The following is an 18,719-nucleotide window of genomic DNA, read 5'->3' on the forward strand; positions in this document are numbered from 1 at the left end:
CAGATTTCTGATTCGGACTTTGGGTTTCTTCCTGGGTTTATAGCCAGGTGTCAGCCGCAGTTCATTTTCATTGGGCAAAGAAAAGGGTTGTCCTTTTGAAAATGAAATTCAGGCATTTACATAAACGACCTCAGCCATGCGTGTTGAGGAGGAGAAACACTTCCACCCCACCCACCCAACACTCCCGGTAGCCTACACTCCGTTTCCACTACTTTCACCAACCAGCAGCCGAGGTTTTTTTAAGTAATTCATAGTTTTACAAAAAAAGAAAACACTGCGCCATAAAATAGTGAAGCTAAACATTGTGTATTATGCTATCTGAACTAAATAATGAGGCTCTAAATGACGTTGGACCAATTTGTTAAGGGTTTATAACTGGGCCCCTTTCGTAAAACAGACTATAGTTCCAAAAACATACTGCAGCATAATAGTCTTATGAAGCCTTCATGTTTTTCTGGCAAAACAAAATCTCACAACGTCCATTTAGTAGCTGTTCTGGACGTTTGATGGTATCAAACGATCTTCATTCGTTGTTCAAATTTCCATTTTTCTGAGCACTATAAGGCTTTCTCGCCCATGTTGGCATAAGAGTTGAGACTGAAAGTTCATCCTTGACCTTAGTTAAAAACAAGTTATCCGCGTAAAGTCATTAACTCTTTACTAAAACATACTAAGTCACATTCTTACATCATCATTAACAAGTGACATTGAGGTGTCAAACTACTTTCCTCGGCTCGCTATCACCCTGTGGTCTTTATTTGCCTAACACAACCTCCCCATGGTCTAAGATGTTATGTAAATGCGGACTAGAGGGATTGCTGCTACTTGCATGGGGTGTTGTTGGCAGAGATTTGTCTTACAGGTGATAATTCCTTACAGCGCCTCCTTTAAGCCTCTCAATAAACATCCACCAATTAGTTGTGGCGATCTTGTCTCAGAAAAGGAATTAAAGCACATCTCGATTTCCTCACACGAATGTAACAGTCAGAGGGCAAATCAGAAGTTTATTTGTGGTTTAGAGAAATCTACCTGTGGTCAGTGGAATAACAATGCAGTTTTAAAACAAGCTCAGGATTGTTAATACTCAACCAGTGGAAGGGCCTTTACATTCTAGATTTCATAATCGGAGCCTCTTGACAGGACAAAGGAGTGTGGAGACAGATGCAGGACCATCATTTGCAAATTCCCGGAGGATGCTGTTTCTCCATCAGCACATCACCCTTTTTTCACAGCATGGGCGACACTCTCAACGTGTCTGTTTCACATCAAAGAGGACGTGTCTAAAACAGTGACATTGATTAATGCATTCAAAACATCCCATCCTCAGCCTGTCGCCTCACCTTTTCACAAAGCACAGTGAACGGAAGATAAGACATACCGGTGTGACAAACTTTAGAGGCGGCAGTTCAAATGTATTCATGGAGCTCCCTCTGTTGGATGGACCGGGCCTCGGACAAGTCAGATATCACATATTCAAAGTTGTAACAGTATTTACAAAGAGCGGTTTAATAAGCGATATGGGATTGTAACAAGAAGGAATGAGCAAAGCAAGATAAATGGAAATATGACTGATAAGTGGAACCGCAGTAGCTTCATGGAGACAGGTGAGTGAGAAATCCTTTTGATATGACAAAAAAACAACAATTCCAAAAATGCAACGAACTCTGGGAAGTTGGTTAAAAAAATAATGATAAAGAAAAAGATGACCCATTAGATATGTAAATGTGGATTTTTTTTTCATTTGTAATTTCGTCTTCTTTGTTTTCAGGCCTTCAGGTTGAATAAACAACAAAGCAAAAATATGCAGATACGAGGTCAGGGACGTCTTGGCTCAGTTGTTTTCTGGCAGTATTGATCACATACGCTACTTATGTGTTGTAACTTCAACATATGATAGGCCATTATATAAAGACTACAACAATAGCCGAAAGGCAGACAAAGCGTGAAAACTGACACCAACTCACATCAAGTCTGAAATATATATATATATATATATATATATATATATATATATATATATATATATATATATATATATATATATATATATATATATATATATAATTAGTTTTTCTTTTGGAATACAGCAATACATTTTACCACCATTATTTAAACATTTAAACAGACCGATACAGGCGAATTGGTATTTTTATTTACTTTATATTTTAGTTTTTTATTTGAAATGTTTTAAATACCTAAATGAGGCAAAGCTACACATAATTGATGTATTATCAGCTAAAACTAACAAGTACATTTAGAATCTGAATGGAGGGATATTGAAATGGTAGGGGCTCAATCATCGGCAATTTAATAAATTAAATCCACATGAAGTTGTATTTGAAATATACAGGCTGTTGTTCTAAAAATAAACCTTTCATGGACCCGAAAGTATTAAAAAAAAAAAAATTAGCACAGAGCCAAGTTTATATTTTAAAACTTCTAAATCATCCTAAATGAGTGTGAGTTGAACCTCTGAATGGACAATAAAACAAAATCAGCTATAAGTAATATATTCACTGTCAATAATAAAGGAAGGATTAAACTGCTTAACATTAATTAAATGGCGATGGTAGTATAATGGTTAGTGATGGGTGCATATGAGACTTTAAAGCAATCAATCCTAAGTGAGAGTTGTCTTCCTATGTTTTAATTTATTCACATTTCATATTGGACATCACTGTCTCATGGCTGTGAGTTTATTGATCTACTAAAATATCCTTTGGGTTTTATTTTTTTTAAATGAATATGATGAATATGTTATCTTACATTTCATAGTTTTATTGCCAAAGCACGTTGTTTCTTAAGGATAAAAGCATTTAAATATGCCAAACAATTGATGTTATTTGTGTATCTGATAAAAAAACGTACTTAAAAAAATACTTTTAATATGTATATAAATGTAAATCAAACATGTATCCATAAAAGAGTCCAAGCTTCTTACTGATGTTCACGTTTATTATTGTCCTCTCATGGAACACCGTGAAAAGACACAAAACAGCTTCATGTACAAACAACAAAGAAACAAATACTCTGTCTCTCATTACCTGCAACAAGTATAACAGAGCTAAATAAAGTTATCTTAATCAATGTTACCGTGTTCGCCTGGTAGACCAGCAGTAGAATAACAGACGGGAAATAACAGTTCGCGTTTTCACCTATTCCTCGTCTTTCTGAGCTCTGCTTAAACTTCCGGGTCAGGTCACGTTACAACAACAAAAGCTCGTTTATCATCATGAGTAAAACAAAAGCAAAACAGTAAAGAGTTCAACACAAGGTACGCGAAATTACAGTAAATGTAATGTATTATAATTGCATAAATAAACGACTTAATAATCATACAAATCGCGTAAATCAATTTCCACTGTTGTCACGGCAATGTATATAAACCGGTCGGCGTCAGCCACACTTTCAGCAACTGCTGTGGATGCCAGGGCAATAATCTGGAGCCTTTATTTATATAATGGAAAGTAGACCCCTTGTGGTTAGAAAGGGAAATAGATGCAGAAAGCTTAACGTGCCTGTCAGCCCTGCACGGCCCGAGCGCACCGAGTGGGAGGAGGCAACCTGCACCGGCAATCACACCGAGACTCCCTCATAGTTGTTAGCTGTTTGTTCTGATCGGAGGAAGACATCAAGGAGCCGCAGGGGGAAAAAATGGAAAATGAGAGCAAGAGGAAGATGAAGGAGAGATTTGGCCTGAGGCGGGACATCTTTAAGGAGTTCCTGGCGGAATTTCTAGGGATATTTGTCCTGATAGTGAGTACCTCCCTCTGCACCTGTCATCCAGCTTAAACAGCCGCTTTAAAGCTTTGAACCAGTATGCTAATAAGGTGTCAAACTGCGTCTCCAGGGACTGCTGTGTCTCCTACGTCTCCATTAACAGATAGTATATTATGGGAATAACAGACTTTCTCTTTGATGTGCTGCAGCTGTAATTTGCTCCTGACAATCATAACAAGATGTGACTGATGTGGGACTGTTTTTCGTCCTCACATCTCCTCCAGAAGTGCAAAGTAACATAAAAGATGATTCATTATAACTGTAATCAGTCATTGTTTCTCAGTTATTAGGTGATGGAAAAAATAAACATGGAATCAAATTAGGTATAGCAAATGATCTGCTGTACAGAGTATAATGCTTCCTGATCCTTCCTTGAAACAGTTAGCTTTTTATTTATTATGGCAGTCCGGACTGTCACCCCTGAGCTCCACCTGTCACCTCTCTGAGTCCACGTTAATGCCTGATGCCATATCAGAAAAGAGATGCAGCGTCCACAGCAGCCTCTTTTTATTGTTGGACAACTGCCACCAACACTTTGTTTTTGTCTGAATTACTTCTGCCTTTGATCTAATAAATGGGGGATTCATTATTTCTTTTCCAGGCTCCAAGAAGGGCAAATTGTTTTTGGCAGTCGGAGGCTGTCGGTAGACAACAGTGCTAGTGTTAATGACTGTTATAATTGGAATAATTAAAAACAATGGGTCTTTCTATCGCCACCCTTTGTGTTTTTGTTATTGTCTGTCCCAGCTCTTTGGATGTGGTTCAGTGGCCCAGACGGTCCTGAGTAAAGGGGCTCTCGGGGAGCCCTTGACCATCCACATTGGTTTCTCTCTGGGAGTCATGATGGCCGTCTACATGGCAGGGGGAGTGTCAGGTAAAAGTAGCACATTGTGGATGGAAAACATGCCCAGCTTCATTCCTTCAATTCATTACAATACTAAATCATCCTCAACTCTTTCCAGCTCATGATTATTTCCATTACCAATTATTCAGAAGAGTAATTGATTCATCTTTCAATAAATTCCAGAAAATGGTGTAAAAGGGCAAGTTTCCAAAAGCCCAAGGTGACGTTTCAAAGACATTCAGTTTACAGGGATATAAAGAGAGCAAAAAACACATTCTCACAGTTGAGAGGCTGCATTGAAAGGATGTTTTCTAAGAAAATTTGCCAAACAATTATTAAGATAGTTGAGTGACTAATTGTTTCAGATATACCTGCAAGCATGTTGACATTTAATGCCAAAGATGCTTTCTAATTAATTAAGTATTTTTCTCAGGTCTCTGGAGTTCCCAGTGAAGAAAAACAAAAAAAGATAATTATCGCCTGTAGCAAGCTACTAACGCCGGCTGGTAACAAAGGTCATCGCTCAGCGTTTGTCTGTGGTGGAGATGTCTCTTTGCTCTTACAGCACAATTATGATTGATATAACTGCCCACTGGTCTAGATAAAATAATGGTTCATGAAGACCATAGACCTTTGGTATGGACTTGCAGTGTTACATAATGGAGTAAATTCAACATATAGTCTCCTCTTTTCTTGTCTGGGAGTCAATACATACTGATACACATGGAGGTTTTTTTTCTGGAGAGTAAACTATGTTTTCTACCGTCCCTAATGGAAGGATTTTCAGTGTAAGAGTGGTGTCAGTGTGCTTAATCTCTGGAGATATTGTGTCCTGTTGTCCAAATGGGACGTTTTCGGTTGCATTCCTCCAGGATTACAGCAAGAAGAGCCCTCTGTGCGTTGCCAGCAATGACAGGGACTGATAGTTGTGAAATGTCACAGTGCTTCTCTTTAGCTTGCTGAGCCCAAACGGTGAGTGTTAATTCATCAACAGTCAAGGGATTCATTATGCTGGAGGTTGCGTTGTGCAGGCCCATCGACTGTTGTGTGGTCATTTCTATCAGCATTGGAAAGTGAAAGTGTGAAATACACTTATTCTCTCAAATCTGTTAAATTAAATATGAAGTAACAACCAGGCAGCAGACAGTTAGCTTAGCTTAGCATAAAGACAAACAGGGAGAAACAGCTACCACTACCAGTGCCTGTAAAGCTCATTAATTAACAATGTTTTGTTTGTTTCGTGTAAAAACAATAATTCACGGTTTTACTAGGGTTTTGTGTCAGCACTAATGTTTGGCTCTGAGGAGTTGCTCGGCACCCACAGCAGACAGTTATTGATCCCGGCCAACAAATATTATAGGCTTAGAGTATATGATCATTTTTACACATTATTTTGTATTGATTAAACAAAAGAGATATACCATGTTAATAAGGGAGCTTCAGAAGTGCTGGGGGAGCCAGGCTATCTGTTTCCAGTCTTTGTGCTAAGCTAAGCTAACCGGCCACTGCATCTAGCTCCATATTTACCATACAACCATGAGGGTGGTTTCAATCTTCTCATCTAACTCTTTGCAAGAAAGCAAATAAGCATGTTTCCCTAAATATTGAACTATTCCTTAAAAACCTGACAGTCTCCGGGTGGCACAAATTCTCTGGTGTCATGTGTTTTACTTCTAGCCCATTCGGGATTTGGGGGAACTAAATCGTGTTATTCTAGAAATTTAAAGTTATTCAGTGAGAAATTTAACTTTGATTGACAATGGTGAAAAAAGAGGAGTGAAACAGTGTTTCGTAATGTTTCTCCATTTAGTTTATGATGGCTGCTGTTGTTGATCGTCCCGACTATACAGCCTTACTCGTGCTACATGTTTAATGAGAAGAGTTGTAACGCTTCAGAGGAAAAGCAGAACAGCCTGAGGACAGGGAGGTTAATATATGGAGAGCTTTTGCTGCATGACTGGGCCATTCAGCCCCGGGGTCCACAGCTCAGTGGGAAGCTTCTGTCCAACGACATCTCTGAAGATGATCATAGGTATTGGACTGATGAGCTTTACTGGGGCATGGGTCTCTGGAGAGAGGGGGGTCAGGTGTGACAAGCCTGGCGTACTCGGCTTCCCTGGCAGGACGGCCCCATAGGAGACGAAAACACAAAATTGTTTTCACTTTGTAGTCTCAGATTTAGATGACAGTGTACCATAGGTGTGACACATCATGGTCACTCTAATGACCTGCAGTCTACGTGTGCCTTAAGCAGATTATGTCAGATGCAATTCAGACAGACCGGTCTGGCTGGTTGTCTTGGTCAGTGTTTGTGAACAGGACGGGGAGATTAACAATGGGCGCATGGCTGATACCCCCAGTGGTGTTACCACAGTGGGGTCAAAGCCAAGATCCCAGAGTGTTAAATAAATGACCCCACACTGTCATCACAGCCCAGTAACATTTGACTGGAATGTGTTCAAACACGCCTCTTAAAGACAATATAGAATGTAGGAAAACAGAACCAATTTGACGGCATACAAACCCAGTGCTCTTTGTTTGAGAACATCCTGAAAGTTTGAAATGAATGGGCTCTAGAGGGTTTGAACACAGGCACTAAATGATAAGACAGCTTTTGTTTTATTCCACTGAACTGAACTGAAAGTTTACTTTATCTGGTGAGAGAAGACAAGAGACTTTCAAAATGCTTTGCTAAGTCAGTCTTCTCTAGATTTAGAGCTGAAATGATTAGCAATTTAATTAAATGAGTAATTTGACAGAAAAAAAATGATTGGGTGTTATTTTAATAATTTATTATTTAAAGGATAACTTGATTTCACACAAAAGGTCAAAAGTCTTGGGGAGTACTGCTGCATATGTTGATTTAAGCTTCGTGAAATCTGATAAATTACCTCAAGTGATGTCACCTGAGTCAGCATCGTTGGATCTGATGATTACAAGTTTGAAAATGAAAAAATAAATTGTAGGTGTAGAGTTACAAAGAAGTGAGTTTACCAGCTCAACGTTAAATTAGCTGCTACTGTAATAACATACTTGAATCTCTCACCAAACTGTTGGCAGTAGAGTTGCATTGGTTTAAATGTAGGTACCAAGTTTTGACATGGAAGATAAATGTGTGGAATAAAGGAATACGAGTAATTGATTATGAAATAACTATTAAATTGCAGCCCGATTATATAAATATTTTTGAGTCATAACATTCTTGGTACTTTTTGTCATTGTCATTCATTGTTGTGGTTGCGACATTTTGTTGATCTCTTTTTGTTGCGTTGTTCCAGGAGCCCACGTGAACCCAGCAGTCTCTCTGGCCATGGTGATCCTGGGGAAGCTTCCTCTGAAGAAGTTCCCTGTGTATGTGCTGGCACAATTCCTGGGGGCTTTTGCTGGATCCTGTGCTGTCTATGGGTTGTATTATGGTGGGTGTAAATGTGTAAATGTCATCACAACAAGAGAACTGTCTCAGAAAGGATTATTAGGTTATCCAGATAACATTTCAGAGGAAACCCAGAACCCTATCAAGTGTGAAACATTGACTGAAGTGAGGTTATCCAGCTATATTCCTGCTTCATGTGAGAACCCTCTGAGTTTGATAAACACCTTGAGACATGCTCCTCCTCCTGTTTTATCTAAATACTGTTTTTATGTCTTACTTATGAGTAATAAAACACAAATATTGGAGGAGCTTGTTTCTAACAACTATGTAAACAGTTGCTTATCTTTTGTTGTATTTTCTTTTCTGCAGATGCTTTGATGGAATATACCAATGGAGAATTTGCTGTTACTGGTGCAAATGCCACGGCCAACATATTTGCATCTTATCCAGCAAAACATCTCTCAGTCCTGAATGGGTTTGTAGATCAGGTGGGGCTTAAGGCTAACTTGCAATCTATAAGTAATTTCCCCTGGAAAATACACTGATATACGCGTGGATAACAACACTTTAACCAGTTTATACAAGCTGCCCGATGACATGAAAGTAAGCTTTGGATGGTTTTGCTCCTTTTTTATTTGGAATTCATGTTGTCAATGACATTTTCCAACAGCATTCTGTGTAAATGGAATCCACTCGAGCATACAGAGATGCATGTGAGTGTGCACATGAGCGTTGTTTGCTGATGTATGAACAATTCTGCTCCGATGCAGAGAACAGCTGCCATCTGTTATGAAAGTGTACGAGGCGAGATACAAATGTTAGTTTGTGTATTTGTGAAGACAGGGTCTAATCAGTATTTTCCCCTTCATCATATTAATTTGAGCTACATTCACATTTATATGAGGTTGTATTTCAGATGAAAAGCATTATGTTTGTTAACTGATTATATTTCAATAAAGCCAAGATTTAAACCATTTTTACATCCATCACTGATATAAAGAAAGCAGCTACACCATCAGAAACATGGTGACATGTGATAATGGGCATTTGGATCACAGACCATTTGCCTTTAAATGATCAAATTAGAATCTGTCAAATCAAACAAAATAAAAATGTTTAGATAATATGTTAATTTGAAATATATAGCCATATGGGGCTGTGTAGTAAAGCTGCCTAATACAGACTGAAACCAGGGGAAAGGGGAAGCCCCTTAAAAGCTTATACAAAATAACAGAGGGCAGAGGTCACTGAGGTAACTCAAAAACAACAACAACACCAAAAAGAGTGATTTGTTGTGTTCTTTTCTATATTCTAAGATTCTGCACTTCATTTTAAAATGTTGTTGTAGTCTTGAATTTTGTGAAAATTACCGATTTGTGCTAATTGTCTGATGCTTTTGCTTTCAAGGTAATTGCAACTGCAGCACTAATCCTGTGCATCCTGGCCATCACTGACAAGAGGAATATCGGTGCTCCAAAAGGCATGGAGCCTCTGTGCATTGGCCTGATCATCATGGCCATCGGAGTGTCCATGGGTCTGAACTGCGGCTATCCAATCAATCCGGCACGAGACCTCGGCCCACGGTTCTTCACGGCTGTAGCTGGGTGGGGGATGGACGTATTCAGGTAATTTTACTGAAAAAGAAACAAAAAGGTGCCTTTTCCACGTAAAGAACAGTGATGAAAATATAAAAGAAAGAGTTTAAAAGTCTCTAATATCCAGCAGGGCAATGTTGGGATTATTATCAGAAAGATGAAAGCCATTTTTGTCGCCTGCCTGAGAGAACTAGGCGTCCATTATTTACTGCTGCTCACACTCTCACCACTGCCTGAGACGTAGTAGATGTGTTCTGTAAGAAACTCAGTTCAACCAAGTGGCTTCTCTTTTCTATCCCACATGAAGAGCAGCATTTGTAGCTCCATCTCTGCTCTCTTGACAATCTGAATGAATATTTAATGTATTTCCTGCATTTTGAAAAAGGGCTCTGGGATTGAAGTGAATATGAGAGAATACATGCACACAGATATGAAATATTGAATGCCTCATTACTCAAATGACACAATTCTATATTATTCAGTTCCCGAGCTCCGCAGTCTCGCTTTTTCCCCTTTATTCTCTCGTTATTGTACAAACATACTGATTTAATTTCATCAAGCCAGAGGTATTCATTAAGATTCCTCTTTTCTTTTTCAAAAACAAGTCATATCATTTATATACAGTTTTAAGTGTCATATTTCACTGAGAGACAACTGGATATGCCCGATTCAAAATTGAAGTGAGATCGCAATTTAAAAAAACAAAAAGCGATAATATCACATGACGAAAAAGGTGGCATTTTAATGTCACAAAGTACATTTCAGATACTGTCTGCATGTTGCAAACTGGAGAGGACGTCGCGTGGTATGACCTCTCAATTGTCTGTGCAGCGCTAAAATGTTGTTTCTGAAGTCAAGTCTTCTTTCCAGTATCTTGATTCAATGTATCCCTCTACAAAAGTAGGTGTAATATCTTTTGAAAAGTTATGTCCACCAACAATAGCGTTTAGTGCGACTGCATAAGCCCCTACAGTGAAGAACCTGTTTAGTTAACAACACTGCTTGGTTAGGTTTAGGAAAAGATCATGGCGTTGCTTAAGGAGGCAAGATTCGAAAACAAAAGTGAGGTACAATATGTCAACATTGACTTGGTTTCACACAGAACACGAACAGAGGTGAAAAGCACATGTTTGTTCAACCAGGACCAACTCCCAACTCATCCAATACTGTTGCTTGGTCAGTGCCCCTCATGGTCTGATACCGACGCACAAGGCATCAGGATAAGATGCACCGGGTTTTCATAACTGCACTGTAAATACATCTCTGAATTATTAGCTGTTCAGAGCAAGTGCTATCAAACAACGTAACAAATCAAGTACTCTAGTTGGCTAAACCTAACCAAGTAGTTGTGTTGCCTCAGTAAATCTAAAACCTGAGTAAACTTAAATCTGAAGTATATTGAACTGTATGCGTGTAAAGAGTGGAAATTGTATGTTTCCTGTAAAGTGGGAAGTGGATTTTCAGAAGACACTGTTCATGTAATGAGCGGAAACTGACACGCTGTCCTAATAGAGGGCTACCTACAGTAGAGTGGGTAGTCTGAGGTGTACAGGCCACTTTGCTGCCGTATTTGACGAGTTGGGAATCAAAATGTTTGTTTTTTTACCCATCCATCCATCCATCCATCCATCCCAACCTCCATCCCAACCTCCATCCCAACCTCCTCGCTAGTAGACTTTGTCTCTCTTTATACTATGTCACCTGACTTCCTTAGAGGCAGCCCTGCATGTCCTGGCTCATGATTACGTGGCTTATATACAAAGTACATTTTATTATTTTTTGTACGTAGAAGTACGAATAACAACCTATTTAAGATATCTATGATTCAAGCTTTAATTATCACTGAGGCAAAGTAGTGTGATCCCCTGGAAAGTTGGAACGCATTCCTTTGGTCACCTTTGCCAAGCCACCATTGACGACAATGGTCAAGTGACTCGGTCAGTCGGTCTGACTCTTGTGCCGGTTCTCACGCTTTTTTACAAAATCTCTGTGACACTAACAAAGCATGTTAACTGTTGCACCCTAAAATATCCAACGCCGGTAGCATTTCAGGAGTTGATCTCAACCACCCCTGGCACTGTTCCACAGAGGAGCTTTCTCACCAACCGATGAACTCTGCCAATGGGATACTGTAGGCTAAGAGCTTCCAGATCCTCCAAGTTGCTGAGCTGAACATCAACAGATGTTCTCTGTATACCCTCTCAAATTTGGAGGCGTTTACAGATGTACAACCTGACAAATAGAAACCTTTTTGGGCTTGATGATGGATCTCAGAAACCTTATTTCTATAGCATTCACTGCCATAGTTGACTTTTTTAACTAGGTAATCAAAGCTTCTTTTACTCAAGTGTTGACATGTATATATTTATGCTGTTTTTGTCATTGCCCTCAGTGTCCTGTTTGTGACTGGGCCTGCTCTGGTTCTTTATTTTTAACCCCTGCGCTCAAAAGTGTCTGTGCACTCCATTGCTGACATGCATTAAGAATAAACTTAGTAATAAATCTAACTTGGATAAATATGCCATTTCATAAAGCAGAGTGCTTTCAAAAAAGGAGTTCCTGATCTGACTTATTTGACCGGATGACATAATATAAAGAAGAATTAAAGGCAGTCTAAAGGCTTGCTATACTGTTTTTCTCTGTCTCTATGTCACAGTTGTAACTATCACCAGATGGCTCATATAGCTTTATAGATATATACCAAGATTGCTTTAATGCACATGTAAGCCCTTGGTGCTATCATGTTCATATCATGCAACTGTGTGCTGAATCTGACATCATCTTTTACATTTATAATATAAATACAGCGGCTACAAATGCAGTCAAATCCATTGGAGGGTGGCACTTGGCTCCATGCATTGTCCACATGGCGTCAATGTGACCCACTGTCTCCTGGCTTGATCATTTTAGTGGTGACCATAGATTAAAGTCTATAATCTATCCGCCTCCCTTCTCTCTACTTCCTGAGTGCCTACAGAAGAGCGAGAGATGACCCGCTCAGGCGCTTGTTTACTTCCAGGCCTGTGCATCAGGTCTGTTAACCGAAACCCTTTCTCCCGAAGTAAAGGTTCCTAACAGCCACATTGACCGGCAGGACTCTAATCTCCCTCTGGCTCTGTTTGAGGTTGGCCACATGCAGTTGGTCTGACACACAGAGCTCCTTAAGACTTCACTGTAATCTGGGATAACTGCATATAACTCACCTCTGGTAGGATGATAAGCATAAGCATACAAATTGGAGAGGCAGTATACCGTACTTCAAAGTTTCACCACATAAAAACGCAGCCTTAAATAATAGACTTCAAAAACAAAACAGGATCATTTTGAGAGGCACATCATTTTGGTTTTGTCAACAAATGTTGTAAAAAAATCTGAAGTCATAGTATGCCGTCTGGGATACAAATCAGCAAAACTTATTTGCTGCACTTATTGTGTACAATTGGTTAAGCTACCGCGTGCCAATGGTGGCATGCATCCTTAAAGTTGCCTACCCCTGTTTTAAATGGATTTAAATGGATTGGAGTGTTCTATTGTCAACGCAGAGTATTTTTAACCCTGACATGGATGACCTAGTTGTGCAGTGTCCCAGTATGGCATGGGTTTAAGATTTGAAGTGTTTCATTAATGCAGGATGCTGTGTTGATGACAGTAAATACATTGGTAATTGCGTTTTGTCACAGTCATTGATATGGTTTCTCTCTGCAGAGCTGGAGGTTGCTGGTGGTGGATCCCTGTGGTGGGGCCGATGGTCGGCGGAGCAGTGGGAGCAGGCGTTTACTTCCTCTGCATTGAGTTGCACCATCCCGAGCCTGAAAAACAGGAGCAGAACAACGTCCAGGACAAATATGAAATGATAACGATGAGTTAAAATTTACAACAAGGGTAGCAGTGTGAAGCAACAACGCAGCTGATTTTCACCCTCAAAAAGGCAAAAAATGTCATCTAGACGAAGCAGTTTTATACATTTGTTCAATAAAAATTCAGAGCAAATTTGCAGTTCATATTTAATACAAAGCATGCATCTGACTACACAATTTCATAGTCATTCATAAAATATGCATGAGTTTTATGAAGCCTTTAACGTCTCTTTTTGTAACAGTTCTGGTCTATTTATAGTTCCCCGGTTTTATCTGCCTGGGGCTCTTTCATATTTCAAAATATTGTAGTAGCTTGATAAACATGTTCTCTTTAGACATCAAGATGTTCCTACTATGGAGAGTTTCCTCTACATTGTAGACATGCAGTATTGTTCATAATCTCCTATTTCCTAACTAGGATCTTTTCCTCTCACTAGAAGTATTTGCCAAGTTTCTGTACAGCATTTTTATTTTTACGACTGTCTACCTAACCATGCCTAACCAACACGTATTTAATATGTATAGCACTTTGTAAAAAGTTGATTTAATGTGGAAATGTTGTAATCTATATAACTTTTAGCCAACTAATGTGTTTGATGGACGGACTCCCTTCTTCTGTTTGACTTCATCTTTTACATGTGCGTGTGACTGATTGCTTTATCTCGCTGACAGCGTTGGAGTTTTTATTACATGTTGATATAGAAAATCCAGCCTTTAATGATTTTCCTGGCATTGCTTAGTTATTCAGTCTTCTCCATAATTTTGCAGCACACAAACTTTACTTGTGTTACACTGCTGGATTACAGATTTACTCATTCCGGACACCCTTGATATTGACAAGCCATAACTTAACATAACTAAGACATGTAAATGTCTGCAAATTAAAAAAAAGGTTTATTTTGTTTCCAGCAGAAGCTTTTTGCTGATGTTACTGGAACCCTTGGTGAATTGTGTCAGTGAACATGCTGTATTAGGGGCAACATGCAAACACTGACAGTAAACTGTTTACATTATGTGTAATGTGTAACAAAGCACAAGAAAGGAACAATAATACTTGGAAATGTAAAAAGGACTCTCTCTCTTATTAACTGTTTTGTTGTGATTCATAACGCTTCTTATCGTGCGAGCACAGAAATGTGAATTTTCTAAGACATGTTTTCGAATAACAAACTTGTTACCCAGCCTGAAAGACAGCAGGATGCATACCTATGCTGATATTAATGTTGATATCTGCTTATTAACATGCATTTGTACATACACTACATTAATTACACTAATTGTGGGATTACATTGCACTGCACTGAATGTCATTTTACAACACGTATACCTGACAATTACTTAAATTCATTTGTTTGTTTTACTTTTGTGGAACAAAATAATGTGACAAAAGGCAGAAGCACAGAGACGTTCTTCTCTGAGATGGATTAAACATGCACTGCATCATTTGGTCCTGCTTTCACCAGAACAATCTTAACACTCATGGGGAGGGCCCATTATACTTCAGACCCTGATGGCCTATGTTTGAATCAGAATAATTACATTTTGTTTGAAAAGGAGCTGAAGGTGTTTGTTTCACTGAATCTATTCAGCTGTTCAGTGACATGGTGTATATTTTGTCTCTCCCTGTCACACACTTTGATTTCAGTTTTTCGGTCAGGAAGTAACATTTAAATATTTTGTTTATGTCTTTTGTTGTTGCTTATTTGCTTTATAGTTTCCTAACATGAATGCCTTTATCCGTCTAGAATTAGCTGTTTGTCTGATTCGGTGTATCTTAATGTTGAACAAAGATTGTTTGAATTATTTGTTAGTTTATACTTGTGTTTATTTCCTTTAAAACTAAATAGAGACCATCTTGCAATGCGAACACTCCTGCCGTGACAGCTGGTGAATAAAGTAGGCAAAGAACCCACTTCCTACCTCCGTTACCTTGCTGTGACCTCACACATCTTCAGATTTAGCCCTCAGTTAGAACTCACCTACACACCTCAAACATTTATTTTCAATCTACTATACTATAACTATTTCAGGACTATTTTCAACATACTATATTATAATTTGTTAAGCCTCTTTTGAAATACCGAACTATGACTTTTTAGCCTCCTGCCAGATGGGAGGGGCTCGAACTGTTTGTGTCCAGGGTGAGAGGGGTCGGCTACAATCTTTCTTGCTCGCTTCAGGGTCCTTGAAGCGAACAAGTCCTGGAAGGGACGGCATATTGCAGCACAATCACCCTCTCAGCAGAGCGGATGAAGCGCTGCAGCCTGCCCTTGTCCTCGGCAGTGGCTGCAGCGTACCAGACGGTGATGGAGGAGCAGAGCATGGACTCAAAGATGGCTGTGTAGAAGTGCACCATCGTTGTCTTTGGCAGGTTGAATTTCTTCAATATGATGCTCCACAACTGTGCCTTTCATTTAGAAAACATTAGAAGTTCGTGTCAAAACATATTATAATCATCAAAATAATCATTAAAGTCATTACTATTGCACAACTAAAAATAGTTTTCTGCTGATTTTCCTTAAAAGAAATGTACATGTGCTTTTTTGAGACCAGTCATTTTAAATCACTTTCTGTGTAAGAAAATTGGGTTTATTTGTCAGCTAAGGTGTTTGTCGGGAGAATTATTTTCCAATTTCTTTTAGACATTTGCTCTTTATATTAAAGTTGTATGTGTTTACGATGACAATAAACATCCTTAATGAAAATATCGTCAGCCAGCATTGTTATAATCCGATTGGAGAAAAAGGCCTTTTGAGAGAAGACATTTTGACTCAAAGCACAGGTGTAAATAACAACATGAATGATGGCTCACGATCACACTGTGACTATGACTTGACTAGAACAGAACCAGAAAGGCGGAATGTCTGTCTGTGAAAAAGCAATTGAATTCATGTAGTTAAGATTTTACTTTGAGACATGTTCTCCATAAGAAAAAAATAAATCTTCAATTGTCCTTTCAATAATTTGTAATTAAAAGTTTGATGTCCTTTTAGAAAATGAACATTTAAAAGAGACGAGGACCGGCTGATATGTCCTCACTTCCAAAAGTGTCCTGATTCTAAATTGTCCTCACAAAGATAGATGTACAAGAGCTCTCAAACAAACACACACATAAACACACACTTACACGAACACACAAACAGGTTGTTATAGACCAGGCATTCATTCTACAAATAAAATCTTCAGTCATTACTTTAGTCCAGAGCACACAAACACACAACTGAATGTACACAATCATATGAGTAGAAAGCACAGCATTAAAATTTAAAAGAAGACGACTGGAAAAGCTTACCTAACTTCATGGAGAATGGATGAAGAGTGTATTTTTGCGGTTAAATGGGTTCAGAGCTCTTTCCCAGAGTGCATTCTATCTTTGACTTGAATAATAACAGCTTTACATTATAATGGACCACACCAGCCACTGCACATGAGCCCTTTGCTCATATGAAAGTATTCCTTCAGTTGTTTTATTCTTAATCAAACAAATATGGCAGCCTTGCTTCATGCTCATTCTTTTTAGTACTACTTGAAGTCTTGTATTTTTGTCTAACCTGGATAAACTGTTGTATTTGTCTATATATGTTCATAAAAGCAGTGATAGGCTGCCAAAAAGGCATGCAGAGACGCAGTAGCAATTACACACACACACACACACACACACACACACACACACACACATTTACACACACACACACACACACACACACATTTACACACAGTACTTGGAAAAGCAAAGGTTCATCATGTTTGCTCTTCCAAACCGCTCCCCCGCAGATGTGACATAACACATAAGACAAACTGTGACTGTAACTCTTTTGCGTCTGCAAACTATATTTTTATTTGTGTGACTACTGATCTGATATGGGACAGTTCTTTACTGGTATATTTCACAAATACATCTAATAATGACAAATATGGTAATTCAAAGGCCTCTATGATTGAAAAAAAAATGGTGTAAATGCATTGAAAGCCGCGGGATAACTAATATTACCTTTCTCATAGAAGCTGACATAAGAACACAGAAGCCTGAGTTGATTTGATTGCAATTTGATTTTGGCATCAAAAATAACACCACATGCAGTCATTTCAATTTCCAAAAAGTCTCAGAAACTATTGTATGGGACATATTGAGTTAAACAGCATCAATTATGAATCTAATCATTTGAGAATACTATTAATATGACATTTATTCAGAACTCAAATTGCGATTTGTGGTTTCTGTTTTATTTCTAAATAGAGCAATACTGGAAAGTAAATATACTCCTTAAGCAGTAAAAATGTGAAGTTGCTATGAAGACACAATAATATAAAAACAAGCGGACAGATATACAGACACCAAAACAGGAGGTGTGATATGGAATGATGGGGGGGAACTTTCCTACTTAAACATCGTGCACACTCACCATTTGATTTTGTGTTAATATTTTTTTTAATTTGTTTTGATGGATGACCATTGTGTGACCAATAACCTTGTTTGCGTCCTTTGTTTACTCACATCATACACCTGAGACGAACTGGTACATGAAAAGGTGATGGTGATAGTACAGACCTGTAACATTTCACTCTCTCGTCTTAAAACGCCGCAGATATTACAAAGAGAAATGAGGATAGGCTTGATTTGATCAACAATCTCCTAAAGCAGCATGCTGAGTGAAATCTCATCGAGATAATAATTGATCTTGTTGGATTATGAAAAATAAACATAAAGGCAACTTGTGAACACAATCTCTTGTTAGCATGATTACACTGGGTACATGAAGTACTTCTCACCTGTTCAAACAGGAACATTTCCACATATAGTCACGAATGTTTAGTCCATAGATGAAGCTTTGGCTTGGAACTGGTAGTTCTGTAACAGCTACACAAGGAAGGACATTTCTCACACTTAAAGGTGGGACATGAGGAGGGGCTGAATGAAGGGTCTGAGGTCATTTTTACTTCTTACTCACTATCAGTTACTGATAGTGACTTCATCCCTTTGCTCTTTCACAATGTGTTCGATCACATGGCCCAGCCCCCAGCCAATCAGGATAGGACTAAATGTCCCCTTATACATAACCATTACTCCTGATGTCCCCTCTCTTTCTGTACAGTACAGCACAATGTGTTTCCCACTCTGACAGTAATTACGCTTCTTAAAAGACTTCTATACCAGCAAACAAAAGGATCTTACCAACGGACTTTACATAAAGAGCTAAAGATTTCAAGCATTAGCTATAGTGGCCACCAGTGTTGGTTTAAAGGAATTACCAAAGTGTCAGTGCGACACC

At 38.7% G+C, this 18,719-nt stretch overlaps 1 protein-coding gene across 1 annotated transcript; it reads left to right on the forward strand.

The window, feature by feature from the left end:
* Positions 1-3,642: 3,642 nt before the first annotated feature.
* On the forward strand, positions 3,643-13,460 carry aqp9b (aquaporin 9b; the record flags this gene model as incomplete). Its single annotated transcript, XM_079294066.1, has 6 exons — positions 3,643-3,756; positions 4,528-4,654; positions 7,903-8,040; positions 8,367-8,485; positions 9,405-9,622; positions 13,298-13,460. The coding sequence occupies exons 1-6, from the start codon at positions 3,655-3,657 to the stop codon at positions 13,458-13,460; spliced, it is 867 nt and encodes a 288-aa protein (XP_079150192.1). The 5' UTR covers positions 3,643-3,654.
* Positions 13,461-18,719: the final 5,259 nt, after the last annotated feature.

Source organism: Melanostigma gelatinosum, assembly GCF_949748355.1.
Source record: "Melanostigma gelatinosum genome assembly, chromosome: 2".
NCBI lineage: Eukaryota > Metazoa > Chordata > Actinopteri > Perciformes > Zoarcidae > Melanostigma > Melanostigma gelatinosum.